The sequence below is a fragment of the Chlorocebus sabaeus genome, chromosome 2 (genome assembly GCF_047675955.1).
Source record: "Chlorocebus sabaeus isolate Y175 chromosome 2, mChlSab1.0.hap1, whole genome shotgun sequence".
NCBI lineage: Eukaryota > Metazoa > Chordata > Mammalia > Primates > Cercopithecidae > Chlorocebus > Chlorocebus sabaeus.
Window position 1 is genome coordinate 36,288,457 of NC_132905.1, and position 25,822 is coordinate 36,314,278.

Genomic DNA, 25,822 nt, shown 5'->3' on the forward strand with positions numbered 1-25,822 from the left:
TGCAAGGACAGTACAATGCGAGGCCTCGTATTTACTAATTAACATATAATAACTCTAAGGAGAAAAATGTTTATCTCCACAGATACTCAAAAAGGGCTTCAAAATACAACACTAATGCCTAATGAAAACACGGACTAAAACTGGAATTGACAGACATGTCCTTACCATGAAAAAAGATACCTTAATTCAAGAAAGTACTGACTTATTCAATTTTCTTATTACTTATAAGTTCTACTTAAACACAAAAATAGTTAACATTCTGAAACTACTTCCAAGTTTCCTTACTGTGAACTTTATTAGTCACTGAAAATTCTTTGAAGGTACAAAAGCTTCACTGATTTTATCATCCAATCAAATAAACACAATGTAAAAATCTAAGAAGAGTATATGAAGTCTGTAACTAGGGTGATTCTGTGTCCTCACTGCATAGACATGCTTGATTTGTACCCATTTCCTTAGTATCTCAAAAATATCGCAATTTGGACAATATATTCTCTTTGACTCCATAACTCACAAAAATAGAAAAATATATTAAAAAATTTTTAAGTAAAATATTTTGATTAGCTTAAATACTTATTCAGCATTAATTCACATGATTAATTAAGATTTAAATCTGCTGTTTATATACACAAGGTAATAGAGATTGAGATATAACTAAGTAAAATGAGGGGGTAAAGGGGAAAATCTGAGACCATGAAAGTTATAATAAATTCTTCATCATTTTTAGCAAAATCAATAGATACTGTCTAAAATCAAGAAATCAAGAAGTAGAAGTGCTCTAAAATTATTTAGAAATATGGTGGTAACCATCAGAAAAACTAATGAGAAAGTTAAAAATGGTTGCTTCTTAGGAGTGAGATTATGGAAAAGGCTCAGAGAACTTTTCTTTTCAACTGAAAACTCTCTGTGCTGGGCACGGTGGCTCACGCCTGTAATTCTAGCACTTTGGGAGGCCGAGGCAGGCGGATCACGAGGTCAGAAATTCAAGACCAGCCTAGCCAACATGGTGAAACCCTGTCTCTACTAAAAATACAAAAATTAGCTGGGCGTGGTGGCACATGTCTGTAATCCCAGCTACTTGGGAAACTAAGGCAGGAGAATTGCTTGAGCCCAGGAGGCGGAGGTTGCAGTGAGCCAAGATCACGCCACTGCACTCCAGCCTGGGCAACAGAGCAAGACTCCATCAAAAAAAAAAAAAAAGAAGAAGAAGACAACTCTCTGTACTCCTTGTACTTTTCTACCGTGTACAGTTACAATGTTTATAATAAACAAATATTTAAATAAAAGGCCTGGTACGGGGGCTAACCCCTGTAACAGCAGCAGTTTGGGAAGTTGAGGTCAGCAGAGCAGATCATTTCAGTCCCGGAGTTACAGACCAGCCTGGGCAACATAGCAAGACCCTGTCTCTACAAAAAATACAAAATTAGTCAGGCATGGTAGTGCATGCTTGCAGTCCTAGCTACTTGGGAGGCTGAGGTGGGAGGATCTCTTGAGCTCAGGAGGTCAAGATTGAAGTGGGCAGATATCTCGCCACTGCCTTCCAGCCTAGGCAACAGAGTGAGAGCTTGTCTGAAAAAAATAAATACATACATAAAATGGAAGAAAGTGACTTAAAATCTCCTTTACTTGGTATAGCTTTACTCTTGAAAACTAGGTAAGAATAAAAGAAAAAACATCAGCATTTATATTAGCATTAATACATTCATTCTCTCCACCAATATTTACCACGTGCCCACCACATGCCTCAGGCTAGGTGATGTGTTAGCCACAGCAACAAAACAGGCAGACTTCCAAGGAGCCACACATGACCACTGGCCCTCCCTCTCTCTCCAGAGTAACTGCACCTCACAGAGCTCACAAGAATGAAAGAATATGTGGAGAAAACTGCAAAAATGCAACAAGAAAAAGGCCAGTCTGGTAACAGCTTATTATTTGATACCAAGCTGTAACAACCTAAAATCAGAAAACTGGCCGGGCGCAGTGGCTCACGCCTGTAATCCCAGCACTTTGGGAGGCCGAGGCGGGCGGATCACGAGGTCAGGAGATCGAGCCTATCCTGGCTAACACGGTGAAACCCCGTCTCTACTAAAAATACAAAAAAATTAGCCAACCGCGGTGGCAGGCGCCTGTAGTCCCAGCTACTCCGGAGGCTGAGGCAGGAGAATGTCCTGAACCCGGGAGGCGGAGCTTGCAGTGAGCTGAGATTGCACCACTGCACTCCAGCCTGGGCCACAGAGCGCGACTCCGTCTCAAAAAAAAAAAAAAAAAAAAATCAGAAAACCAAACAATTCTTTAAGTTGTAGGACAGTTCATCTTTGACCCATGTGACTTTAGCTGGGGTGACTAGGATTGGAGGATCCCTACTTTCAAGATCACTTTTGCATCCATACGTCTGGAGCCTTGGCGTCTCCTGGATTCCCATTCTCTACTTGGCATCCCGTTCTCCTGGGCCTGTCCACACGGCTTGGCTCTTTGCAGCACAGGAGCATCAGGGAACCTGGACCTGGTGAATGTCAATCTGGCTTCTGCTAGAGCACATGTTCCTCTTTCAGATGTAAAATCCCGTGAAGTTGAGCCCGTGAGGTCATAGAAATTGCAATTAAACATATCTGTTAAATTAAAAATGAAAAAAAAAGAAAGAAAGAAAACCAAACAATTATAATAAAGTCATATAGCTCTGTGCAACTGAATAAGCATTCTGACCTCATTCAATCCTTAACAACCATGAAAAACAGATTCTGTCCCTCTGCCCATTTGAAAACTAAGAAAACAAGTTCTGAGTATGATTTACTTGACTATAGTCACCAAAACAGTAAATGAGAGAACTTGAACTGCCACCTGGTCTCCCCATGAATAATAATATAATTATATTTCTTATGTGTATTATATAATTTATAAAAGTAATTGTTCAATTTATAATCTATTTCTTTTGAGAAAGATACACAAATACACATATATATTTCTTATACTGTATCACCTGTCTCTATAAGTAAACTTGAGCCTAATAATTTTTTTAAAAGCTCAATCTGCATTTGAACAACAATTGTAACTGAGGAAAACCTAAATGCTTCACCTATGTTATCACATGGCCCCACCATATTTTGGCAAAACTTAAAAGCAATCTTTGTTGAAATAGACACAAGTGAAGAATACTGATAATTTATAGTCTGCAATGCTTAATATTCACAATTTTCACAAACAGCTAATAAATTATAGATTCACAATTATTTCAAGATAACCCAGTGGGGCCTTTCATTAAATTTACATTGACATTGCCAGATTTATAGCTCTTGTGTAAACTCTGAGACTAAACACTGAAAGGCAAAAGACAGCGTTAACCATAAAGAACATCTTTCCATTGGCATTTTTTTTTTTTGAGACGGAGTCTCACTCAGGGGCCCAGGCTGGAGTGCCGTGGCACGATCTCAGCTCACTACAACCTCTGCCTATCAGGTTCAAGTGATTCTCCTGCCTCAACCTACCAAGTAGCTGGTATTACAGGTGCCTGCCACCACACCAGGCTAATTTTTGTATTTTTAGTAGAGACAGGGTTTCACCATGTTGGCTAGGCTGGTCTCAAACTCCTGACTTCAAGTGATCCTCCCGCCTTGGCCTCCCAGAGTGCTGGGATTACAGGCGTGAGCCACTGCATCTGGTCTCCACTGTCATTCTTAAGCACTTTCTTCTACGTGCATTGTGCAGGTTATTCCCAGTCGGGTCTCACAGCAACAAGATGGAGGGGATAGTATTAAAAGAGGCTTTTCCAATTGAAAACTATCTTAATGTCAGCCTCAGGCCGATTTAAAATCATACGAGTAGCTCATTAACATTATATGTTAGAATTTGAAATTAACTACAAAATTCCATAGCTCATTCCTGGCAACAAACTAAAGGACAATACAACTCCTTTGGAAGCAGTTTTACTAAATGTACTATACTACAAACTTGAGAAAAAGTTTTAACTCCACAACTACAAAAGCACATCACTGTTTAACTGGTAATTAAGCAGAAACACAAACCATCACAACAGTGGTTTCCTGCAATGTTTGCATCCCTTGTCAGCCCTTTTCCTGGGGAGGAAGGTGGGAGTGGGGAAGGAATACTGATACCTTACCTATCAAGCAGATAAGGCACAGGATTTGTGCCTTACACAGAGAAGAAATATTTGACTGATACATTCTCATAAATACGTTAAGTATATTTTCATCTAATTTTACTGAAAGCAACAACAACAAAAAAAACTGTAGAATACTACTAAGAATACAGTATTGCCACAAAACCAGTGTGAGTGGTAAACACTAGAGGAAAACTCATGACAGGCTTTAATCTGCAGACAGAACATTCAGAATGTCTGTGATGTGAAATATCTGCAATATGCCAAGCACCTTTTAATGACTGCCACAACCTCAAAACAGATCGCCTGTCCTCTTTAAAGCACCAGCTAGTCAGCTCATGAGCTCTGATGATATTCAAGTCAGTCTGTGTGTTTTATTAATTTTGTGTTACGTTAATTCAGGAGTCTGACGTAGAGATGGACTACCCTGCATTTTAAATAAAGGATTACATGTAGACCTTTAGGAATGAATATGGGGACATTCTATAGCTAAGAAGGCAGGGGCAGGGTGGAGTGACATGTATTCCAGTCTAGAAAAGTGATGATACATGCCATCTATAAGGTAGGATTCTAAACATCTAACACTGATACAGAATCTTAATTGTCCAGCTGTCACAGAGACACTATGTCTGTTTTCTGGCTTCAGTAATTATATAATATTACTCAACTCCTAAAACTTTAAGTACTCTTCTTCCTGCAAGCTTTCCTGGAGCAAGTATTACTGGAAATAACAGTCTTCAAAGTATAAATCACACTTGCATTAATGGTTAAAGCTCTTTCAGATATTTTATTTCATTAAAAGATCAATGAGGCTGGGCGCAGTGACTCATGCCTGTAAACCCAGCACTTTGGGAGGCCAAGGCGGATGGATCATGAGGTCTGGAGTTCAAGACCGGTCTGGCCAACATAGCAAAACCCTGTCTCTACTAAAAATACAAAAAAAAAAAGAACAACTAGCCAGGCATGGTAGTGGGTGGCTGTAATCCCAGCTACTCAGGAGACTGAGGCAGGAGAATCGCTTGAACCTGGGAGGCAGTGGTTGCAGTGAGCTGAGATCGCACCACTGCACTCCAGCCTGGGCAACAGTGTGAGACTCTGTCTCAAAAATAAATAAATAAATAAATAAATAAATAAATAAATAAATAAATCAGTGATGTACTCTAAAAGGTCTCTGGCTCTGAAATTCTGGAAAAGTCATCTGTTTGGTCTACTGCTTCTTTGATAAATAACTGGAGCTGACAATTTTGATTAATATGTTAATTAATATCTCATAGTCACTGTCTCCAACATCCATGGTTCCAAACGTTTTACAAACATAACCTCACTGAACCCGCATAAATTTTGAGATATACTATTATTGTCTCCATTGTATACACTGGAAACTGAAGCACAGAGAGGCTAAGTAACTTGTCCTAAGTCCCAAAGCTAGATAATAAACTGACCTGTTGTACCCGGGTAAGAACTAAGATGCACTAACTTTTGTGTAAACTGAGTGTGAATGGTGAAGACTGGTCTTCGTATATGTCCTGTCAATAACATAGGTAGCAACAGTTAAAAGGGAGATGTTTCTTTAAAAACAAAGGCTTTTCAAAATCCTTTAAGGATTATAAGCTCAAGATTTGGCCTAGTTTCCTAAAAACATCGAAAACCTCTTTCCCAAAAGGAGTGTTCTCCTGAGACAAGCACCAAGTGCTGTCATGCTTTTTCCTCTGCCAGTTACAGACTCTCCCACAGGGAAGCACTTCCTGACTTGAAATACATTGTAACATTAAAATAACCTCCTGGCATGAGGTACTATGGCATTAAATTTTATCAGAGTGAATTTTAAATGTTTTGTGAATCAAAACATTTAAAAGGAGTTAGTGTGGCGCTAGTACTTGATGGTACTGTTATAACTTTTAAATGCAAAACAAAACATAATTCATAGCTATATCTCCTACACATCACATGAGAAATTTAGAAATCAGCTGTGATAAATGTCCTCTTAGAGGTTCTTGAGGACAGGGACCCTTATCTTCATGCATTTTTGCAGCCCTTTATGCATTTCTGCAGTTATGAGTACTGCACGAAACTTGTCCTTAAGCGTTTCCTAAAGATATATCAATAGCCGTAAAGTACTATAATTTATAGCCAAAAGAATGAAGTTGGCAAAACAAGCTAAGAGCCCATTATGTGTGTCTTCGGAAATAAGAGTCTGAACTGAATGTGTACAGAAATGAAATCGTGTCTAGTCATGCAATGGGTTAAGTATCTGCTCTTGGTAACAGCAAAGGATCTTTCACTTTCAAAAGAAAAAAATGAAAACCAGCACACACAAAATTTCTGCCTTTCTCATCCTAAACAGCTGAATCATTCACATATTCAACAGCCCAGAAGAATTCTGGGCTGTCAGTGCGGGCTCTGCTTTTTGAGAGGCTGGAATTCAAAATCCTCCTTAAGAGAGAAAGGAAAAATTACAGGATATTAACGGGATTCCCAAAGGGCGCTGACTTAAACAGGAGCAGCGTCACCGTTAATCAAACAGGAGGCCCTGGCTATCAATCTCTGGAGAAGGAAAAACACTATGCTGAGAAAATACATTCGTTCATTATTCAAGTATTTACTAAAGGTGTACTCAACGCAAGGCCCCTGGCGGGAGGCCAACAAGCACACCAGCTCTGGATCCGGCGCCTGGCAGCCCCCTCCCCGGCGGGGCCCACCCGCAGGCAGGACGCCCCCAGAAGCGCGTGCCAGGCGCCAGGGGCGGCCCCTGCACTGACCCCTCCGGTTCCTCCTGGGCGCGCCTCACCCGGACCGGTCTCCGGAGCAATACGGGCTTCAACGTGGCGAAATGCACCAATACGACTCGCCACGCACGGAGAAGGGGGCCCCACGCGCGCCCCGGGCTACCCCGCCCCCGGCCCTCAGGGAGCTGCTGACGTGCTAGGTAGTGGGACCCCTGCACCAACCCGGGCCAGGGCGACGGGGAAGATCCGGGGTCTCCAGAGGGCGCGTGGGGCTGACAGCCCCCCTAGAGTGTTCTAGGGGCTTCGTGGGGCGCTTGGGGGGATCTGGGGGTCCTAGGGTTCTCTGAAAGGCGCGTGGGGGCTGAGGGTCCCTGTGAGACTCTGGGGATTCCAAGGGGGCGTGTTAGGGGATCTGGAGGGCGTGTGGGGGCTGAGGAACCCTGGGGGGTTCTGCCGGCCCTACGGGGTCTCTAAAGTGCGCGTGGGGGCTGAGAGCCCCTGGGAGGATGCGGCGTTTCCAGGGACCCTGGGGGGCCCTGTGGGGTCTCCGGAGGGCGCGTGCGGACTGAGGGCCCCGGGGCGTCCTGGGGGCTCCAGGGGGCGCTAGGGGGCCCTACAGGATTTCTGGAGGACGCCTGCAGGCTGAGGGCCCCTAGGCGTGGTCTGAGGGTCCCAGAGGTCGCGTGGGGGACTCGGGGGGTCAGCGTGAAAGGAAGGGGGCCAAGTACCGAGACCCCCTAGGGCATGCACGGTCTGGCGCTCACCCAAACAGCCCTCGGAGGAAGGAGTGGGAGGCCTTGACTCGCTTCTCGGCCTCCGCCATCAGCTGTACCGCCTCACGCTCCTTCCCCGCGTTGTCCGTGTCGCCAGCGGCAGCCGCCACATCCCCCTCAGCCGGCTCGCTGCGCGCCCAGGCGCCTTAGCCCTCCCTTTGGCGGCCGCAGGGGCGCAGGCGCAGGCGCGACGCGCGAGGCCTTTCGGGAGCTGTAGCCCAGGTCCTGTCATGGGGGCGGGGATGCGCGAACCGCCTACTACAGTTCCCAGGAGGCTCCGGAGCGGGGTGTGTGTGAGCCGAGCATACGCACAGCTAACTCCCGGGACATCGGCGCAGGGGGCGTGACCACCCAGAGGGGTCCTGGGCCAAAGTGAACTTTAATCTTTTAGGTATGAAGACATGGTAAATGATCCGTGGCCTCTAGTAAATATCACCTACTCAGTAAAACTCGCATGGCAATGGGATGGATGAAGGAACAGGGGGATAACAGATTGGATGGAACCCACACCCTACATGCAAGTTCTGCAAAAGAGAATCTAGTGTAGCCACCAAAGCATCACATGCTTGATACCGCCTACCAAAAAACGAGCAACAGCTGGCAATAAAAGCCATTTTCATCTCCAAGAGCAAGACTTCCCCAATATAAGTTCAGTTATTTTTAAATCTCCCCAAACTAACTTTCTGTTGGTCCTTTCTTCCTTGGTTATAAATGAGTTGCATATATGCAATATATGCACAATCCACTCTTTTGTTGACTGAGTTATATTCAGTGAATATCAACCACTGAACTCTTATCCTTTACATAATACTGGCCATAGTGGATGGATCTCCAGGGACAAAATTTGTGCCTGCCAGGAAGACTTTTAATCTCCCAGGAGAAGTATCCATAGATAGATGGAATCCTGTGCCAGAGACTTTCAGGCCTGTCCCAGAGGGAGTTATTTTTGAATACAATGTCTAGACCATTCAAGCTTGGCAGTGCTAAGGCAGAGATGCTGAGGATTTATGACAGTTTCAAACTATTAATAAATACACTCTGGGCACTGGCATGCAAAATTTTTAAAAATGAAGACTGTCTGTAGAGAGCAAGGCAAGAGGGGCCAAACTCCTAGAAAGAAAGTTGACTAAAGCACATATCACAGAGTTCATACATTTGAGGCCTCTGTAGAGATAAAAAGAAATCTCAGCTCTTCCTGCAGTTTATTTATGATTACTACATGCGTTATTCTAACTTTGAAAAGCTGATCTGTGTGCTTTTGGAGAGAGAAGGAGGCAGGAAGTTGGAGGTGACCATAAATGCAGGGGAGATCAGAGAAAAACCGTAAAAAGTGAACATAAGCATTTGGAAAGCAGAGCAGTCTATGGGCATTTAATGGAGTGAGGCTAAATCAAAAACTCCTAAGTAAATCAGTGTGTTGATTAAATCAGTTTCCAAACGTGGTTTGATGCAGAAGCTCTAACGGATATTTAAGTAATACTGATTGCTAGGCCACTGGGTTTTGGTATCAAGGTCTCTTGCAGCTGGGGTCTAGAAAATGCACATTTTGAAATCCACCCCTATTCTAAAGCACACAGTTCTAGATTCTCAAATCTGTAGTCAGTTGAAAAGGAGCCGGAACAGACTGCCTCCTCGAAGCTAGTACTTGCAATTAAGAGAGACATTTTTGGTAGTTTCTGGTAATTTCCTTCATTCTCTTCTTTGTCACAGGAAATTTGTGGGCACTCCCACCATTCCGCCAGTCCACACCAAAGCGGGAGAAAACCTTCAAAATGTAATTACTGTGTAGAGCAAGTGCTTTCTTCTCCCAGAGGCGGGGGGAGGAAAGGAGGCAGGGCAGAGAGATGAACATCACAGAATAAGGCCTGACTAGAGAGACAGTTGAGGAATCCTTGAAACAAGAAGGAAAAGAAAAGGAGAAGCACCCCTGGTGTGGATCAGGAGAAGAGTAGAAGTTACCTTGGAGAAGAGCCAAAGGACCCACTGCCCACACCTGCGCTGCCCAGGATGGAACTGCTCACCACTGGTGGCCATGTACATTCACATGAAATAATATTAAATAAAATGTAAAGTTCCATTTCAGGGCTGTACCAGCCACATTTCAAGTGCTCAACAGCCACACATAGCCAGTGGCTACTGAAAGAGTTAAAAATATATCACCCTGGTGGATTGACTAAGTTAGACACCTGGTGGATTGACTAAGTTAGATGCCTGAGGGCGGTGGCTCACACCTGTAATCCCAAAACTTTGGGAGGTTGAGGCAAGCGGATCACTTGAGGTGACTAGTTCAAGACCAGCCTAGCCAACACAATGAAACCCCATCTCTACTAAAAATACAAAATTTACAAAAAATACAAAAATTAGCTGGGTGTGGTGATGCATGCCTGTAATCCCAGTTACTCAGGAGGCTAAGGCAGGAGAATCACTTGAACTTGAGAGGTGGAACAGAGGTTGCAGTGAGCCGAGATTGCGCCATTACGCTCCAACCTGGGCAACAGAGTGAGACTCTGTCTCAAAAAAAAAAAAAAAAAAAAGACACCTGAAAAACGACAGGTGCAAGAAGATTACTTTGACCTTTTTCTTTTATTTTTGCATACAGAATACACACTGGATGTTTTTACCTCTTGTTTCTTTCTTTTTCTTTCTCTTTTTTTTTTTTTTTTTTTTGAGACAGTTTCGCTCTGTTGCCCAGGCTGGAGCACAGTGGTGCAATATTGGCTCACTGCAAGCTCCGCCTCCTGGGTTCATGCCATTCCCCTGCCTCAGCCTCCCGAGTGACTGGGACTACAGACACCTGCCACCACACCCGGCTAATTTTTTGTATTTTTAGTGGAGACGGGGTTTCACCGTGTTAGCCAGGATGGTCTCGATCACCTGACCTCGCGATCCGCCCGCCTCGGCCTCCCAAAGTGCTGGGATTATGGCATGAGCCACTGCGCCTGGCCCCAACCTCTTGTTTCTTTAAAGCAAGAGATGAAACTCCCATATGAAAGATGTCCTTCTTATACTAGCAATAAAGCAACATTTTTATCATCAAAGGCAGGAAGTTGAGTCCAAGAGAATTCTGTACAAACCCTGTTAAACTAACCCTTACCTTCCTAGTCACTTTTCTGTCCAATTAACTACCCTAGCCCAAGCTCCTCTGCCTCATCAATTTTTCAGTTTACTATTCTTTGTCCAATTCAGTAAATAAGTAACACACTCTAACTGCTTCTTTGGGTTTTTATTTCCTTATGAGGCCTCCCATGCCATGTAAAACTTGTATCAAATACATCTGTGTGCTTCTCTGCTATTAACTTGTCTTGTATAAGTTTAATTTTTATACTCCACCAGGAGCCTAGGTGGATGGAGCGTGAGATGCCCCCCTACACTACTATATTGGACTGCACAGAGAACAATTTTATCGTTGCACAAGTCCTAGTGGATGGCACTAGCCTCTATGTGCCTTGCTTTTCAGAAACTCCAGACACATGTAAGAAAAGATGAAAAAGGCTTCAGGGAGTTTCTGAGAAGTCAGAGCAGGAAAGGAGCCTGTAGCCTGAACAAGGCAGAGCCAACAGTACTGCTGGCTTTTCCCTGTGAGCAGATGGAGGTGGACACCTGGACGTTCAGACTGAATCAACACACACCCCGAAATATGATCCATCAAGACAGGGCTGAGGCTACTTGGGAACCCCAACACTAAGAAAGCCAGAGTCAGAAAAGAACAGAATCGATATGGAGAAAGCGTGTAGCCATCTGCGCGTGTTCACAGAAGGAGAGAAAGCACCAGGCAAAGATCCAGTATGGAAAGTTACAGGACATCACTGCTGCTTCACTGAAGCAAAGCAAGAAGGCTCACCCACATTAAAGGGGAGGGAAATGAGACACCATTTCCTGATGGGAGGGCCTCCGAGGATTTGCAGATGTTTTCACAGCACAACAGCTAGGTTAGAGGGAGTCCGTGCTCACCCTGGTCCACTCTGGTTTCATTGACAAAGTTGGGAAGCTGGAGCCCCTACGCTGGGGTTGGGGGACAGCCCTCAGCTCACATGGCCCTGCATGGCATGGCCCAAGGGTCCCTACCCAGGTCTGCAGTGGCCTCCTCTGATGACATCTCAGCCTTGCTTCTGCCTGAAATGCTAAGCGTGGCTCAGAGTCTTCGGACAAGGTCAAACCATCTAAAGCAGAGTGTTCTGCTTCAGAAGGCAGGGAAGAAGGAAGTCCATTTCAGGAGGCTCTTCACCCAAAATCGTTAAAGGAATGCATTAATGAAAATAAATCTTCCATTTGTGTGGATGAGGTTGTGCAAATCTAAGGATAGAATTTAATTGTTCTATTTACAGTGATTCTTTTCATTTTTCTCATAGACTAACAAAACCCAACAACATTTGAATGGCACATTTCAGAGAAATAATTAAACAGCTTTTGTTAATCTCTAAAAAACTTTTTGAAACAACATCAGTTTATGTGTTTGTGTGTTATGTGTGTGTGGGGTGACATTTCACACCCTGTCAAAATTGTTACAAGTTTCCCCAAATGTAACTTTGTTAATCTTACTTAACCTTTCCTTAAAAAATTACTTTACAAAATTCAGACCAAAAAGTTAGAAAAGGTAAAATTAAATACACACAAATATCTGTTAGGGAAAACAAAAAATGGTAAATTAAGTTAAAATAAATGCTTATGAGAAAATACATATTATTGTCATTAGTAAGTCTTCTTCTTCTTCTTCTTCTTTTTTTTTTTTTTTTGAGACAGGGTCTTGCTCTGCTGCCCAGGCTGAAGTGCACAATCACAGCTCACTGCAGCCTAAATCTCCCAGGAGTAAGTGATCCTCCTACCTCAGCCTCCTGAGTAGCTGGGACTACAGGCATGTACCACCAAACCCAGCTGTTTTTTTAATTTTTATTTTGAGTAGAGATGAGGTCTTGCTGTCTTGCCCAGGCTGGTCTCAAACTCCTGAGCTCAAGCAATCTTTCCATCTCTGCCTCCCAAAGTGCTGGGATTACGGGCATGAGCCACTGTGCCCGACCAAATATTCTTCTTTTTATTAGCTGATATAAAAGTCTACAAACAAGTTTTGAAATTAACTTGATGCCTTGATTTATGGCAAATGGGCATAAGATCATTTTGACATTTTTTATTTATATTATATGTTCTAGGACCTTTCTTATCTATGCTTAATGTAAGTTATGGTTATGACCCACAGACACAATTGCTTAAAGGGAAAAATGGTTTATTTCCCACATACTCTTTGAATTCCTTTCACATCATTATTTAATATTACATTAGGAGAAATTTTAGGAAAAGAAGATGCTCATAATTCTACCTACCCAATGAAACATTTTTAATTTTTTATACATATATAGTGCTATCTCATTTTTATCCATGAAACTTACACACATGTAAGTATTACTAGGAGTATGCTTATAGTTTGTATTTTTTGTTTGTTTATGAAACATATATTTTCTCTGTTGCTATAAGTGTTTGTAATTGATTGTTAATGGCCAATAGTTGAATGAATCAAATTTCACAAAACCTTTGTCCACTGTGGTATATTTGGTTTGCATCACATCTGGCTCTTATGGAAACATCTAAGACTGTCTCGGAAAGTTAAATAATTTTACCATCACTAAATTACACTGTCCCAGGCTTATTTAGGGTGTGGTGCTAGCATTTCTTCGTAATCAGGTGGGAAGAACTGGGTCTTCACAAATCTACTCTTAGCATGGTAGTAACTGGCTTTAAAAACACAGTCAACCCTTATTTTTCATGGATTTCATATTTGCAAACTTACCTACTTGCTGAAATTAAGTTGTAATCCTAAAATCAACACTTGTGGCACTTTTGCAGACACTCAGAGTGGGAAAATGTGGGTGGTCTGATACATATGTTCCAAGCTGAGGTCAAACACAGCAACACTCTGCCTTCTTGTTCCAGTTGTTGTTGTTTTTTGTTTGTTTGTTTGTTTTTTGACATGAAGTCTCACTCTGTCTACCAGGCTGAGTGCAGGCTGGAGTGCAGTGGCTCGATCTCAGCTCACTGTAACCTACACCTCCTGGGTTCAAGCAATTCTCCTGCCTCAGCCTCCCAAGTAGCTGGGAATACAGGCACATGCCACCATACCCAGCTAAGTTTTGTATTTTTAGTAGAGATGGGGTTTCCCCATGTTGATCAGGCTGGTCTCGAACTCCTGACCTCAGGTAATCCACCCACCTTGGCCTTGAGCCACCACTCCCAGCCTTGTTCCAGCTCTTATATTGTTAACAAGTGTCCTTTTTCACAGCCTGTTTACTGCCACATTTTGCAATTTTGTGTTTGTTTGTTTGTTTGTTTGTTTGTTTGTTTTTAAGAGGTGGGGTCTTGCTGTGTTACCCAGGTTGATCTTGAACTCCTGAGCTCAAGTGCCTTCAGCCTTGGCCTCCCAAAGTGCTGGATTACAGGTATGAGCCACCACATGTGGTTTCGGTTTTGTGCTTTTTTGGTTGGCGATTTTGCTGTTTAAAATGGCCCCAGGCATAGTACTGCAGTGCTGTCTAGTTTCTAAGCACAGGAAGGCTGTGAGGTGCCTTATGGAGAAAATGTGTCTTAAATAAGCTTCATTCAGGCATTTACAGAGCTGTTGGTGATGAGCTTGATGATAACGAGTCAACAATATATGTTTTAAAAGACACATCTAACTGGAGACACACATAAAACGAGGTTATATATTGATCAATTGAAAGAAAGTGTTGTAACCAGAGACTCAAAGAAACCAAGCCTTGTATTTTTCCTGGGCACAATGGTTTAGCATTTACTACTTCTGTGTTTGCAGAGATTTTATAGAAGATAACTTCTGCAAATGATGAAAATCAGCTGCACATTGGGAGAGTATCTGGACAAAGAAATGAAATGAAGTCAGATCATAAAATCTCCCTTTCCCAATCCATAAAAGGAATGGGTAAAAAGGTAAAAACTAGCAGCTCTTCAAGAGAATTAAGACAGAGGGAAATCGTCTGGCGCTGGCTAATTTCTGTTTGCCCCCTAGCTCCACTTGCTACCCCTCTGTTATGGTTAATTTTATGTGTCAACTTGACTGGGTCACAGAATGCCCATTATCTGTTAAATGTTATTTCTGGATGGGTCTGTGAGGATGTTCCTGGAAAAGGTCAGCATTTGAATCAGTGGACTGAGTAAAAGCAAATGGCTTCCAATATGAGTGACACCATCCAATCCAATCCACTGAGTGCCCGAGTGGCAGATGGTTGAATTAGCTCTGCCTGGCTGTTTGGACTCTGACATCAATCTTCTCCTGTCCTCAGCGCTCCTGGTTATTAAGCCTTCAGACTCGGGTTGGAATCTACACCCGTGGCTCTCCAGCTCTCAGGCCTTCAAACTATACCATTGGTTGTCTTTGGTTTCCAGCTTGCAAACAGCAGATGGTGGACTTCGAGGCCTCCATAATTGTACAAGCCAATCCTTTATAATAAATATCTTCATATCTATGTGTTTCTCTGGAGAACCCTGACTAATGCACTTTCTCCATGCTGCTCTCTGCTCCACAACACAGGCTGCTGTGGACTCCATCAGTAGGGCTCTTGTGCCCTATAACTTCTGTTTGTGTTTGACAACAAGATGCCTAGGCATGAGGTAGAGGACAGAGGGGATTGAGATCATGGTGTTTGTCCCCTGCTCCCTCCACAAGGTGGCCAGCTGGCACTCCAATTCTTTCTAGATTGTTTACCTCATATTTCAGGCTTAGGGTTGCTGGCATGGCTGCTGCTAGCTGCAGACACTTGCCCTGTGCCCTGGGGTTTCTGTGCACCTGCACCATTGCACAGTGCCCTGTATGGAAACTTCCCTGAACTCTCCTGTTGCAAGTGTGCCTGTGCTGACTGTGGAGACCCAGACTGACATGCTCCCCAACTCATTGGATGAGGCCAGTATAACCTTGAAACCCAAACCAGGAAAGCACAATATGAGAAAAAACAATCATCAGCCAGTTTAACTCATGAAGATAGATACAAAAATTCTGAAGAAAACATTAGTAAACGTACCATGCACAAATATCTGGATGGATTATGGACATAAATGGGAAATGCTGAACTTTTAAAATTTCAGAAAAAAATATTTAAAAGTAGCTTTATGACCTTGATTTCCTAAATAAGACATAAAAATGCAAACCATGAGAGAAAAATCAATACATTCTTTCCATTAAGATTAAGAATATTTTTTCATCAACATGCCATAAATAAAATGAAAAGACAACCACAACCCAGAGGATGATATTTGCAAGAAGGATAAAGAAATCCTACGAATCAACTGAAGACAACCAAAAAGAAAAATGGGCAAAAGAGTTGAACCTGAAGTCTTAATTATAGATTTCAACAAACTCTTGGCCCTCTTCTGCTTTTGCTGCTCATTACTTCAGTGGGAAGAGCATCTGCTTACAGAAAACCAGAAAGATCTCCGGAGAAGGTGGAAGCAGGAGTGTCAAGGCCTGCAGAATCCACCTGCTTTTTCTTTGCTTTCAAAATGGAACCTGATGACTATTTAAGAGCTGGTAAACAGATACCGTGTTGTGGAAAACATCTGCAGAAAGGAGACCAAAGTCTGGGTGAGGACGATGACCTCCCCATAAGCCCCTCCACCCTGGACATCCTTGGCCTCTTGTGACACGCTCTTACTTTTTAAGCCTTGTGATTTCTCAGGTTTCTGTGTCTGGAAAGAGAAAATGTACCCTGGGACCTTTGGAGTGATGCCAGTTTGGAGCCATCTGTAGCACCGCCTTGTTTGCTGACATTCTGTGCGCCTGCCGCTGGCCTGCTCCCCAGAATCAGAAGGCATTTCCAGCCAAGGTCAGCCACGTTCTTCTGCCGCTGCCCTGGAGGCGAGGGCTCAGGGCTGCAGTGGGAGCTGCTGCTGGCAGTGTGGACTCTGCTCCCCTACCCCCGCCCTGCAGCCATGGCTGGGAGAGTCCTCAAGCAGGCACAGACTGCTAACCATTCCTTCCTGGGCCATGTTTGGAGGGTGCCCGGCAGCAGACAGGTGGCAAATAGACTTGCTTTCTGCCTGGGTTATATCCAGGTCAGCAGCCAGCCTAGAACAAAATTATTTAGGGGAAAAAGCAGAGCTTGTCAAATAGTGCTACAAGCAAAAAAAAGAAAGAAAAGAGAGAGTGGAGAGAAGAAACCAACTGAGATCAGCCGTGTTATTTACAGAGGATGATTTGTTTCCCCAGAGTGATGGGAAAATTTCAGATAGCAGATGTAAGCTGATGGAGAGAGTGTCACAGTGTGACCCTTTCCCAGCACCAGTGCCATATCTACTGGTGAAGGAGTGATGAAAAGCTACAGCCAGGAAACTCCCTGTCTGCAGGTTCCTCAGCCCACGCAAGCAGAGCCTGCTGGGATAAAACACATCACCATGTTCTTGTTTGTTTCCTGCTTCTCCTAGGAGCTTGACTGATAAAGAAATCCTGAGCTTGGTCGTCAACAGAGAGAACCAGAAAGTTCTGCAACTCATAGAGGGCCCCTGTGGGACACGCACCATCTCATCCACACAGCACCAAGCCACGGGTTGATCCAACAGGAATCCCACACTTGCCATCATGCCTGGTCCAGCAGTGGCCTGTTACCAGGTTCAGCTCATGAGATAGGAGGCCTGGTTTGCTGGACTCCTGGGAAAGATACGTTCCTTCCTTCTTTCCTTCCTTCCTTCCTTCCTTCCTTCCTTCCTTCCTTCCTTCCTTCCTTCCTTCCTTCCTTCCTTCCTTTTTCTTTCTTTCTTTCTTTTTAGACGGGGTCTTACTCTGTAGGATAGGCTGGAGTGCAGTGGCACAATCACAGCTCACTGCATTCTAGACCTCCAGGGCTTAAGCAATCCTTTCACCTCACCTCCAGAGTTGCTGAGACTATAGGCGTGTGCTTCCCCGCTAATTTTTGTGTTTTTTAGTAGAGATGGGGTTTCACCATGTTGGCCAGGCAGATCTTGAACTCCTGGCCTCATGTGATCTGCCCACCTTGGCCTCCCCAAAGTGTTGGGATTACAGGTGTGAGCCACTGCGCCAGGCCAAATTGCACATATTTAAAGTGTACAATTTGATGAGATTTGTCGTACGTATGCATCTGTGGAATCATCACTACAATTCATACAACAGACATATCTATCACCTGAAGTTTTCTCATGCCCTTTTGCAATCCTTCTCTCCTATGCCCCTCATTCCACGGACATGAGCAGACCCTACATTTCCTGCTATTCCATTGTCTAACCAGAGCTCCTATTTTCCCCTTCTTTTATTGGCAAGAACAGACAGGGCTCCTATTTGTTATAGCCAGCACTCCTAATTTACTCTTGTTCCATGGAAATACTCAGGCCCCTACTTTTCCATTATTTCATGGCAGTAACCAGACAACTAAGTCCTCTATTTCCCTTTGTTTTGTCACTCAGGCTGGAGTGCTTGGTGCGATCTCAGCTCATTGCAACCTCGACTTCTCTTGGGCTCAGGCGATCCTCCCACCTCAGCTTCCCGAGTAACTGGGACTACAGGTATGCGCCACCATGCCTGGCTAATTTTTTTATTTTCTGTAGAGACAGGGTTTCATCATGTTGCCCAGGCTGGTCTGGAACTCCTGGGCTGAAGCAATCCTCCAGCCTCAGCCCCCAAGCGTCAGCCACTATGCTCTGCCCCATTCCATGCTGTAACCAAGCTCCCTGTCTCCCTTTACACATGCACATTACCAGAATCGTATTTTTTCCTGATTCCATGTCCACAGAGTCAGAGATCAGCGTTCTACTGCCACAAGCTAAGGAATGCCAGTGTGACCTGTTAGGCCCCTCGCATCTCCTTCTGTAGCATAGCCAGGGTCTGTGTTTTCCTTTTCTTCAATTAAAATTGCCAGTGACTCATTTTCCTCTTTACAGATGCAACCAACTCCCATGTTTCTTAAGCAGATGTATTGTTTATGCTTTGAGCCCCATGTCCATGGGGCTTCTACTATGGCCCACCCAATGTTATTTTTCCTCTCTATGGGCCTCAGTCTGACAGGAGTATTCCAGGTGTCTGGTGGGTTCTGAGATGACCCAGGTCTGAGTGGCCTCCCCTATTACTCAGAATCCTTCATTATCTATTCTACAGCTAGTGGCCCTCGGCAGCTCAGGCTCAGGGAATTTCAAACATATCACCTCCACTGGCTGGACAAGTCCTTTCCAGACAGGCTCTGGGTCCAAGGGAGGATATTGTGACAGGTGCTAGCAACATTGTCATGATGGAAGGTGGCCTGGCTTCCGGGACAGGAGGGACCTGACCAGGCCAAGGGTTAAGTGTGGGTTCAGAGTCACAGAAGAATCACGAAGAAGATGTTCTTATGCACCGACACCTGACTTGGGAGCAGGTTCTTTGCCTATATCCAGTTAGTCTCTACCACAATCCAAGAGGAGTCTTTCTCCTCATTATTATATTACAGATAAAGAAACCCAGTGTAGGGAGATGAGGTAACTCTCCCAGAGTCCCCAGCGAAGGACTTGAGCCAGGACAGTTGGATCCTAAGACTCCTGCTTCCCCCCTCCTCAGCACGCTACTCTTCATAGAACAATGCTTTATTTACTTTTGGACATTTTAACCTTTATTTTGGAATAATTTCAGACTTAAACAAAGGTTGCAAAAATAGCGTAAAGCATTCTCATATACCCTTCATTCCACTTCCCCAAATTTTAACGTATTATACAATCACAGTACAACGGTGAAAACTAGAATATCAACATTCACACAATACTATTAACTAATCTGCAGATTTTATTCACATTTCATCAACTATTCCACTAATGTTTTGTTCTGGTGGGATTCCATTTAGGGTGTTTTTTCTGCTGCTTTTTGCTTTTCCTTTTTTCTTTTTCTTTTTTTTTTTGAGACAATGTCTCACTCTGTCACCCAGGCTGGAGTGCAGCGGCACCATCCCGGCTCACTTCAGCCTCCACCTCCTGGGTTCAAGTGATTCTCCTGCCTCAGCCTCTCGAGTAACTGGCACTGTAGGTGCATGCCACCACACCCAGCTAATTTTGTATTTTTAGTAGAGACGGGATTTTACCACGTTGGCCAGGCTGATCTCGAACTCCTGACCTCTGGTGATTCACCCACCTCAACCTCCCAAAGTGCTGGGATTACAGGAGTGAGCCACAGTGCCCAGCCAGTAAATGTTTTTAAAATAGGGCACTCATGGACTTTTGGGGGTAAGTGACACCTAATCTTCAGGGGTCTGCAGGATAATGTCTAAATGGGGCTCACACCTTATTCGTCCCTCATAGGGAGGCTGCAATTACCTCACAAAGCTCCACTAGGGTCACAACAAGGTAGCAAAAGCCAGGGCAGGGCCTGCAGGTACAAGGGGATCCCGCAGGCAGAAATCTGTGGTGGGTGGGTGGCAGGTGAGCAAGGAGAACGTGTCTCTAAAGGAAGCACAGGGAACAGGTGGTGGCTTGGTAAGACAGTTGGAGCCCAAGGTAGGTAAGAAGAATGTACCACCTCTTGCTCCATATGACTGCTTCCTTATATCTCAGTTCAGATACTACCTTCTCCATAAGGCCTCCTCCCTTCCCGTAAGTGATGCTTCTCTATGACCCAGATCCTATTGCAGAGCACTGGAGGGGCTGTTCTGGGGGCTTTCTTCCCTGAGACCTGTGAAGGCAGGGAGAGGGGCTTGCACACCTTGGCAGGTGTTTAAAAATTTTGCTTGCCTGGATCACCAAAGAACTGAATGGGTGGTGTAAATGGGTAGAAAATGAACTGACTGACTGGAAAGTGAGTGACAAGGTTCAGTTTGAATCTCTGTTTAAATGCAGGTAGGCCATCCCCCAGGAAAGCCTATGTTGGTGAGGGTCACCGTGGGAGAACGAGTGAGCTACTGCCTGGCACCACCACACCCTGGAAGGTGCAGTTGAGAAGAAGGTTTCCGAGGCTGTAGACATGGGGATCAGATGCTGGAGAAACCCCCTGCTGCTGCTGATTGCCCTGGTCCTGTCGGCCAAGCTGGGTCACTTCCAAAGGTGGGAGGGCTTCCAGGAGAAGCCTATGAGCAAGAAGAACATGAATTCAACGCTTAACTTCTTCATTCAGTCCTACAACAATGCCAGCAACGACACCTACTTATATCGAGTTCAGAAGCTAACTCGAAGTCAGATGCAGGTTTGTACCTTGCTCTTCCCAGACATCAGCAGGCCCCGTTCTTGCCCTTTCAGACACGTGAGGATTCTGGGGTGGCTCCCGAAACAACCGAGCAGGGGTTCTCCATGAGGTCCCGAGTGGGGAGCATTTTCACGTGTAGTGGGTCCATTGTAGAGTTGTTCAGATCCCAGACTGTCCTCGGCCATGCTTCTAAAATTCTTTTCTAAGGACTGGCATGAACTCTAACTCCATTACACTTAGAAACAACAATGTTCACTGAGGATTAAACTCTTCCTTCCTTCCTTTCTCTCTCTCTCTCTCTCTCTTTCTTTTTGTGAGATGGAGTTTTGCTCTTGTTGCCCAAGCTGGAGTGCAATGGCATAATCTCGGCTCACCGCAACCTCCACCTCCCGGGTTCAAGCGATTGTCCTGCCTCAGCCTCCCGAGTAGCTGGGATTACAGGTGTGTGCCACCGCGCCTAGCTAATTTTTTGTATTTTTAGTAGAAACAGTGTTTCACCGTGTTAGCCAGGCTGGTCTCGAACTCCTGACCTCAGGTGATCTGCCCGCCTTGGCCTCCCAAAGTGCTGGGGTTACACGCATGAGCCACCATGCCTGGCCAACTCTTTTTCCTTGGGAAGAATTGCCTTTCATTCTGATATTTGACCCTGCCAGAGTGACAGCAAGGATGATTTTGCTCCCTTTAAAGTTCTTATTTGGCAAAATACAAATATTCTTTGTAGGCCTGTAGCCCCCAATATTTTTTCAATGTCCAGGGTTGTAAAATTCAAAACTGGGTTTTCTGTGTTATACAAACTTCACATTACACAGAGGGTTTATTCTGGAAGTGGAGGGGATGTGAGAAGTAGGGTTCAGCCAGATCACCTCACCTTCTGTTTTACATATAAAATTTCTCCGAAATATATTAATTGAAGGATAATAGAAGAAAGAAAAGTTGTTTGGGAACCATTTTTAGTGGTCTAACATTTCCTCAAGGTCAGATAATAAATTATACAGTCACCCTTGGCGTCCATGAGGAATTGGTTCCAGGACCCCTCAGGGTGCCCACATCCACGGATTCTCAGGTCTCTTGTGTAAAATGGAATAGCATTTCCACATAACCTATGCACATCTTCCTACATATGGTAAATCATTTCTAGATTAATTGTAAAACTGGTACAGTGTAAATGCTATGTAGATAATTATTATACTGTACCGTTTAGTGATTAATTACAAGACAAAAATGTTCAGGATAGAGGCAACCATACATTTTTTTTCCTGAATATTTTGATGCACAGTTGTTTGCATCCACAGATGTGGAGCTCATAAGTACAGAGGGCCGACTGTAGAAGTTGGGGCAGCAACAATGCTATGTCCTAGTTCAATTAGCTGGATTTGGGAAAACACAACTGGCTATGGGAAAGCTCTTTGGCCAGAGAGTAAGGCAGCTGGAACTGAGAGAACCCGCAAGGAGGGAGGGCAGGGTGGGCAGGACCAGTCAGCGTAGGTCAAATCCTTATCCCAGTGCAGACTGTCCCGCGGACTAGCTCAGTGAGGCACTACTACCACAAGATGGCGATGTTGTCCATTTGGTTCTTGGTTCTTCCTCAATTGGTTGAGACCCCAAGGAGGCTTGTCTTGTGAAATCAATCAATTACCATTAAGTTAGCTGTTAAAGAATAATGATGAGCATTTGATGTCATTCATATTGATAAGGAGACAGAGCAGGCGTGCCTCCTGGTAGCTGGGTGGATCTTGGCATGGGCCTCTGGGCACCCCCGCACCCAGACAACGATTGTGTCTGTCCTTACACCTCACAGAGGGGACAAGGGCAGGCATGGAGGGCTGTCAGGTGCCTCTGGGGCCTCACGCCCAGCTCCTTCTGATTGAGACTCTTGGTCAAGTGACATCCAGACTCTCCAGGCCTCAGTTGCTTCACCTGCGAAGTGGCTCAGAATAGGAGGGAAGTACTTATCACAGTGCCAACATTTAATAGCACTTGTAAAAATCGTTGCCATTATTACTACTACTCCTGTCATTATCAGACAAATAAGTCTAATAACGAATAACTCTTTGCACACTGGAACGTCAGTTACAGTGATGACTGGTGGTTTAGTTTTTTCTTACATTCCGAGCGTGCTGAAAGTCAGTGTGACCATGCCTGGTACAGCCCTACAAATGCCCATGCGTGGATGGCCCCTGCATGCTTGGGTGCTGGGAGCCTGGTACTGCCCTCAGGCCTAGCCCCCCTGCTGCCCTGTCCCAGTATTTGCTGAGTGTGTCTTCCTCCCAGGAGCAGTGTGGGTACTCTTTGCGTCAGTCACCACCCCAGAGACGACCAAGCCCTCTCGATGGGCTTGACCAGTGACAAGGCAAGGCAGCAGGGAGCCTCCCAGAGCTTCTCCTGCACTGGTGAAGATCCACTAATCTGCACATCTACTCAGGGAATCCAGCTCAGAACCGGACAGGGAACTGTAACCCCCAAGCTCTCTGTTAGAGTCTCCTTTCTGGGCATAGGACCTCCCTGCCCACAAGGGCTTTTCCAGGCTCCAACCCCTGTAGGGTTCACGGCCTCACACTTGATCACAAGTGAAAGAGCCATGGGGAAATCCCTGGTGTGCGTTCTCCGTGGCTCGTGTACCCACCACGCCTCCTTCCTTCATTTCTGTACATGCTAATAGGAAACTGGCATTATTCTCCTTGTTTCCTAGATGAGGAAACTGAGGCTCAGGAAAATGGAGGGACTCCCCCATGGTGACAGAGTCTGCAGGGGATAAAGCCAGATTTTGTGTTCTGTCACTCTCCTAACACTGAATCTGCTTCAAAGTAACAGTGCAGACACTTTGCTAAAACATTTAATAATTTGTAATTATGAAAATATTTAAAATGTATTTTATGCATTAAGGGAAATGCATGCTTCCATTTAGCCCACATAACAACTCCATGAGCAGGCACAATTGTGATTTGTACTTTGTAAGTGGAAAAGCTGAGGATGCTAAGTAGCTTGCTCAAGGTCAGTCAGTAAATGGAAAATGCGTGCCCCAAATCAATTTGATTTCAAAACTGTTTTTAACTGTATTGCTAAGCTGCCTTCCGCTAGGTTGGTCAGGAAGGATAGTAGGGAGACAGGAAGTGGCAGAAGGGACTGGGAGGGTGGGGACAAGATGCTGACTCTGTTGCATTATGAAGGCCACATGAGGCAGCCTGGGAGTGGCCTGTGGTGGCCAGGCAACCCAGCTTCATGTTACCTCTTCTGTCCTGAGGATGGAAAGGAGGCAGGTGAGAAGCTTTCTGTGGCCGCTGCAGCAAACCAACCTATGACCAGGGGCTCTGGCTGCCATTGCCCTCCCTCCAGCCAGAAGTAGGGAGAAGGGAGCCCTGCTTTTGGTGGGTAAGCTCCGGGAACAAGGACTATGGCTCTGGGGGCTTTACTCTCAGTCCTAGCTTCCTCAGGAGAGGTTCAGCCACTGGATGCTTGGAGTGCACACTAACAGCACAACTGATTCTCTGCAGCTGACGACAGGAGTGGAGTATATAGTCACCGTGAAGATTGGCCGGACCAAATGCAAGAGGAATGACACGAGCAATTCTTCCTGTCCCCTGCAAAGCAAGAAGCTGAGAAAGGTGTGTAGTGGGAGTCATCCCAAAGGGACTTGTGAAGTGAACATTTTAAAAAGCAACAGCTAGAAGTTGGCAGTTTTTCCACTTATGTGGATTGGGGCCAGCTGGGGCCCAGCCCTGGAGCTGCCTGGCACCTCCTAAGGGGGAAGGAGGGAGGTTTTATATTTGGGCTGGTACAGCCCTGCACCCAGGCCTCTAGTCGCCTGGACCCTTCTCCAGCCTGGCCCGCTCCCGAGACCCTCTGTGTGAAAGTAGTGTTTCCCTTTCCTTGGGGTCCTTCTTCTGTCTTCTCTCTCCCTCTCCAGGTCTCTAAGCATTGTCCAATTTCCTCCTTGTTCCCTCCTATTTTTTGTGGTCCGTCAGTGGCACCCCTTGAAAGCTGGCAGATACAAGTGGCTCCCCCATGCCTAGGGAGGTGCAGGAGGAGGGGACGATGCTATTGCTCCTTGCTGGCCTGCCTGGTCCATATCACAGCGTCCTGCCAGGCCGCAGGCTCCAGCTGCACCTGCTGTGGGTCCCAAGTGGCTGGGTAGGGGGAAGACAGGGTGACATTCCTGTTGCAGACTGGCCCTCCTTTCTGTTTCTACCCTTGACTGTGGGCAGCTCCCCTCTCTGCCGATGGGGTTCATGAGCGGCCACAGGGACAGACCTGGGGAACAGGCACCTGTTGCTCGCCTTTGAAAAATACTTCCCCCAAAGTCTGTTTTCTTTCTTCTTCCACAGAGTTTAATTTGCGAGTCTTTGATATACACCGTGCCCTGGATAAACTATTTCCAGCTCTGGAACAATTCCTGTCTGGAGGCCTGAGCATGTGAGCAGAAACCTTGGATGAGGGCTCAGACGATTGAGTTGTGCACTGGCTGTTAATAAACTGTAAAGGATCATGTCTCCCTCATTGGGGTCTCATTACACATGCACACACACACATGCACATACACATGATTGTACACGCACACACACATGCACACACTTACCTTCACAACCCCCACACACAACGCTCACACTCACGACAGCCTCACACTCTCACCACTCACATACAGGCACACCCACTTTAACAGCCTCACACACTCATCCACCCGCCCACCCACTCACTCATACATGTCAAACACAGGCACACTCACACACACTTTCAGTGGTCTTCAGGGGTTGGTGCAATCTTTTCTCTCTTTTTTTTTTTTTTTTTTTTTTTTTTTTTTGAGTCACAGTCTTGCTGTGTTGCCCAGGCTGGAGAGAAGTGGCACAATCACAGTTCACTGAAGCCTCGACTTCCCCGGGCTCAAGTGATCCTTTCACCTTAGCCTCCCAAGTAGCTGAGACTACAGTAGCACACCACTATGTCCAACTAATTTTTTTTTTTTTTTTTTTTGAGATGGAGTCTCGCTCTGTCGCCTAGTCTGGAGTGCAGTGGTGCGATCTTGGCTTACCGCAAACTCCGCCTCCTGGGTTGATGCCATTCCCCTGCCTGTCTC

General features: G+C 45.2%; 2 protein-coding genes across 8 annotated transcripts in view; one reads left to right on the forward strand and one right to left on the reverse strand.

Moving 5' to 3' along the window:
- Positions 1 to 7,802, reverse strand: part of LOC140708545 (beta-soluble NSF attachment protein-like) — a 41,052-nt gene extending 33,250 nt beyond the window's left edge. For 2 of the 7 annotated variants that reach the window (XM_073007479.1, XM_073007482.1), the window contains exons 1-2: positions 7,605 to 7,797; positions 2,365 to 2,609 (exon numbers count right to left, since the gene is read on the reverse strand). In XM_073007479.1, the coding sequence (XP_072863580.1) occupies positions 2,365 to 2,607 (243 nt within the window). In that variant the 5' untranslated portion in view covers positions 2,608 to 2,609; positions 7,605 to 7,797. Of the gene's footprint in view, positions 1 to 2,364; positions 2,610 to 7,604 lie in introns of those variants that run through there. The other 5 variants (XM_073007500.1, XM_073007490.1, XM_073007485.1 and 2 more) reach the window with 4 other exon arrangements.
- Positions 7,803 to 16,250: 8,448 nt separating this feature from the next.
- On the forward strand, positions 16,251 to 25,244 carry LOC119621452 (cystatin-like 1). Its single transcript, XM_073007514.1, has 5 exons — positions 16,251 to 16,432; positions 17,031 to 18,122; positions 20,412 to 20,754; positions 24,246 to 24,356; positions 25,077 to 25,244. Exons 3-5 carry the CDS (start codon positions 20,536 to 20,538, stop codon positions 25,158 to 25,160), a joined length of 414 nt encoding a protein of 137 aa, XP_072863615.1. The 5' UTR covers positions 16,251 to 16,432; positions 17,031 to 18,122; positions 20,412 to 20,535; the 3' UTR covers positions 25,161 to 25,244.
- The last annotated feature ends 578 nt before the right edge of the window (positions 25,245 to 25,822 follow it).

Coding starts and splice junctions, on each gene's coding strand:
- LOC119621452 (XM_073007514.1), top strand. CDS start 20,536: ATGGGGATCAGATGCTGGAGAAACCCCCTGCTGCTGCTGATTGCCCTG. Junction 20,755..24,245: donor TAACTCGAAGTCAGATGCAG/GTTTGTACCTTG, acceptor GATTCTCTGCAG/CTGACGACAGGAGTGGAGTA. Junction 24,357..25,076: donor AAAGCAAGAAGCTGAGAAAG/GTGTGTAGTGGG, acceptor CTTCTTCCACAG/AGTTTAATTTGCGAGTCTTT.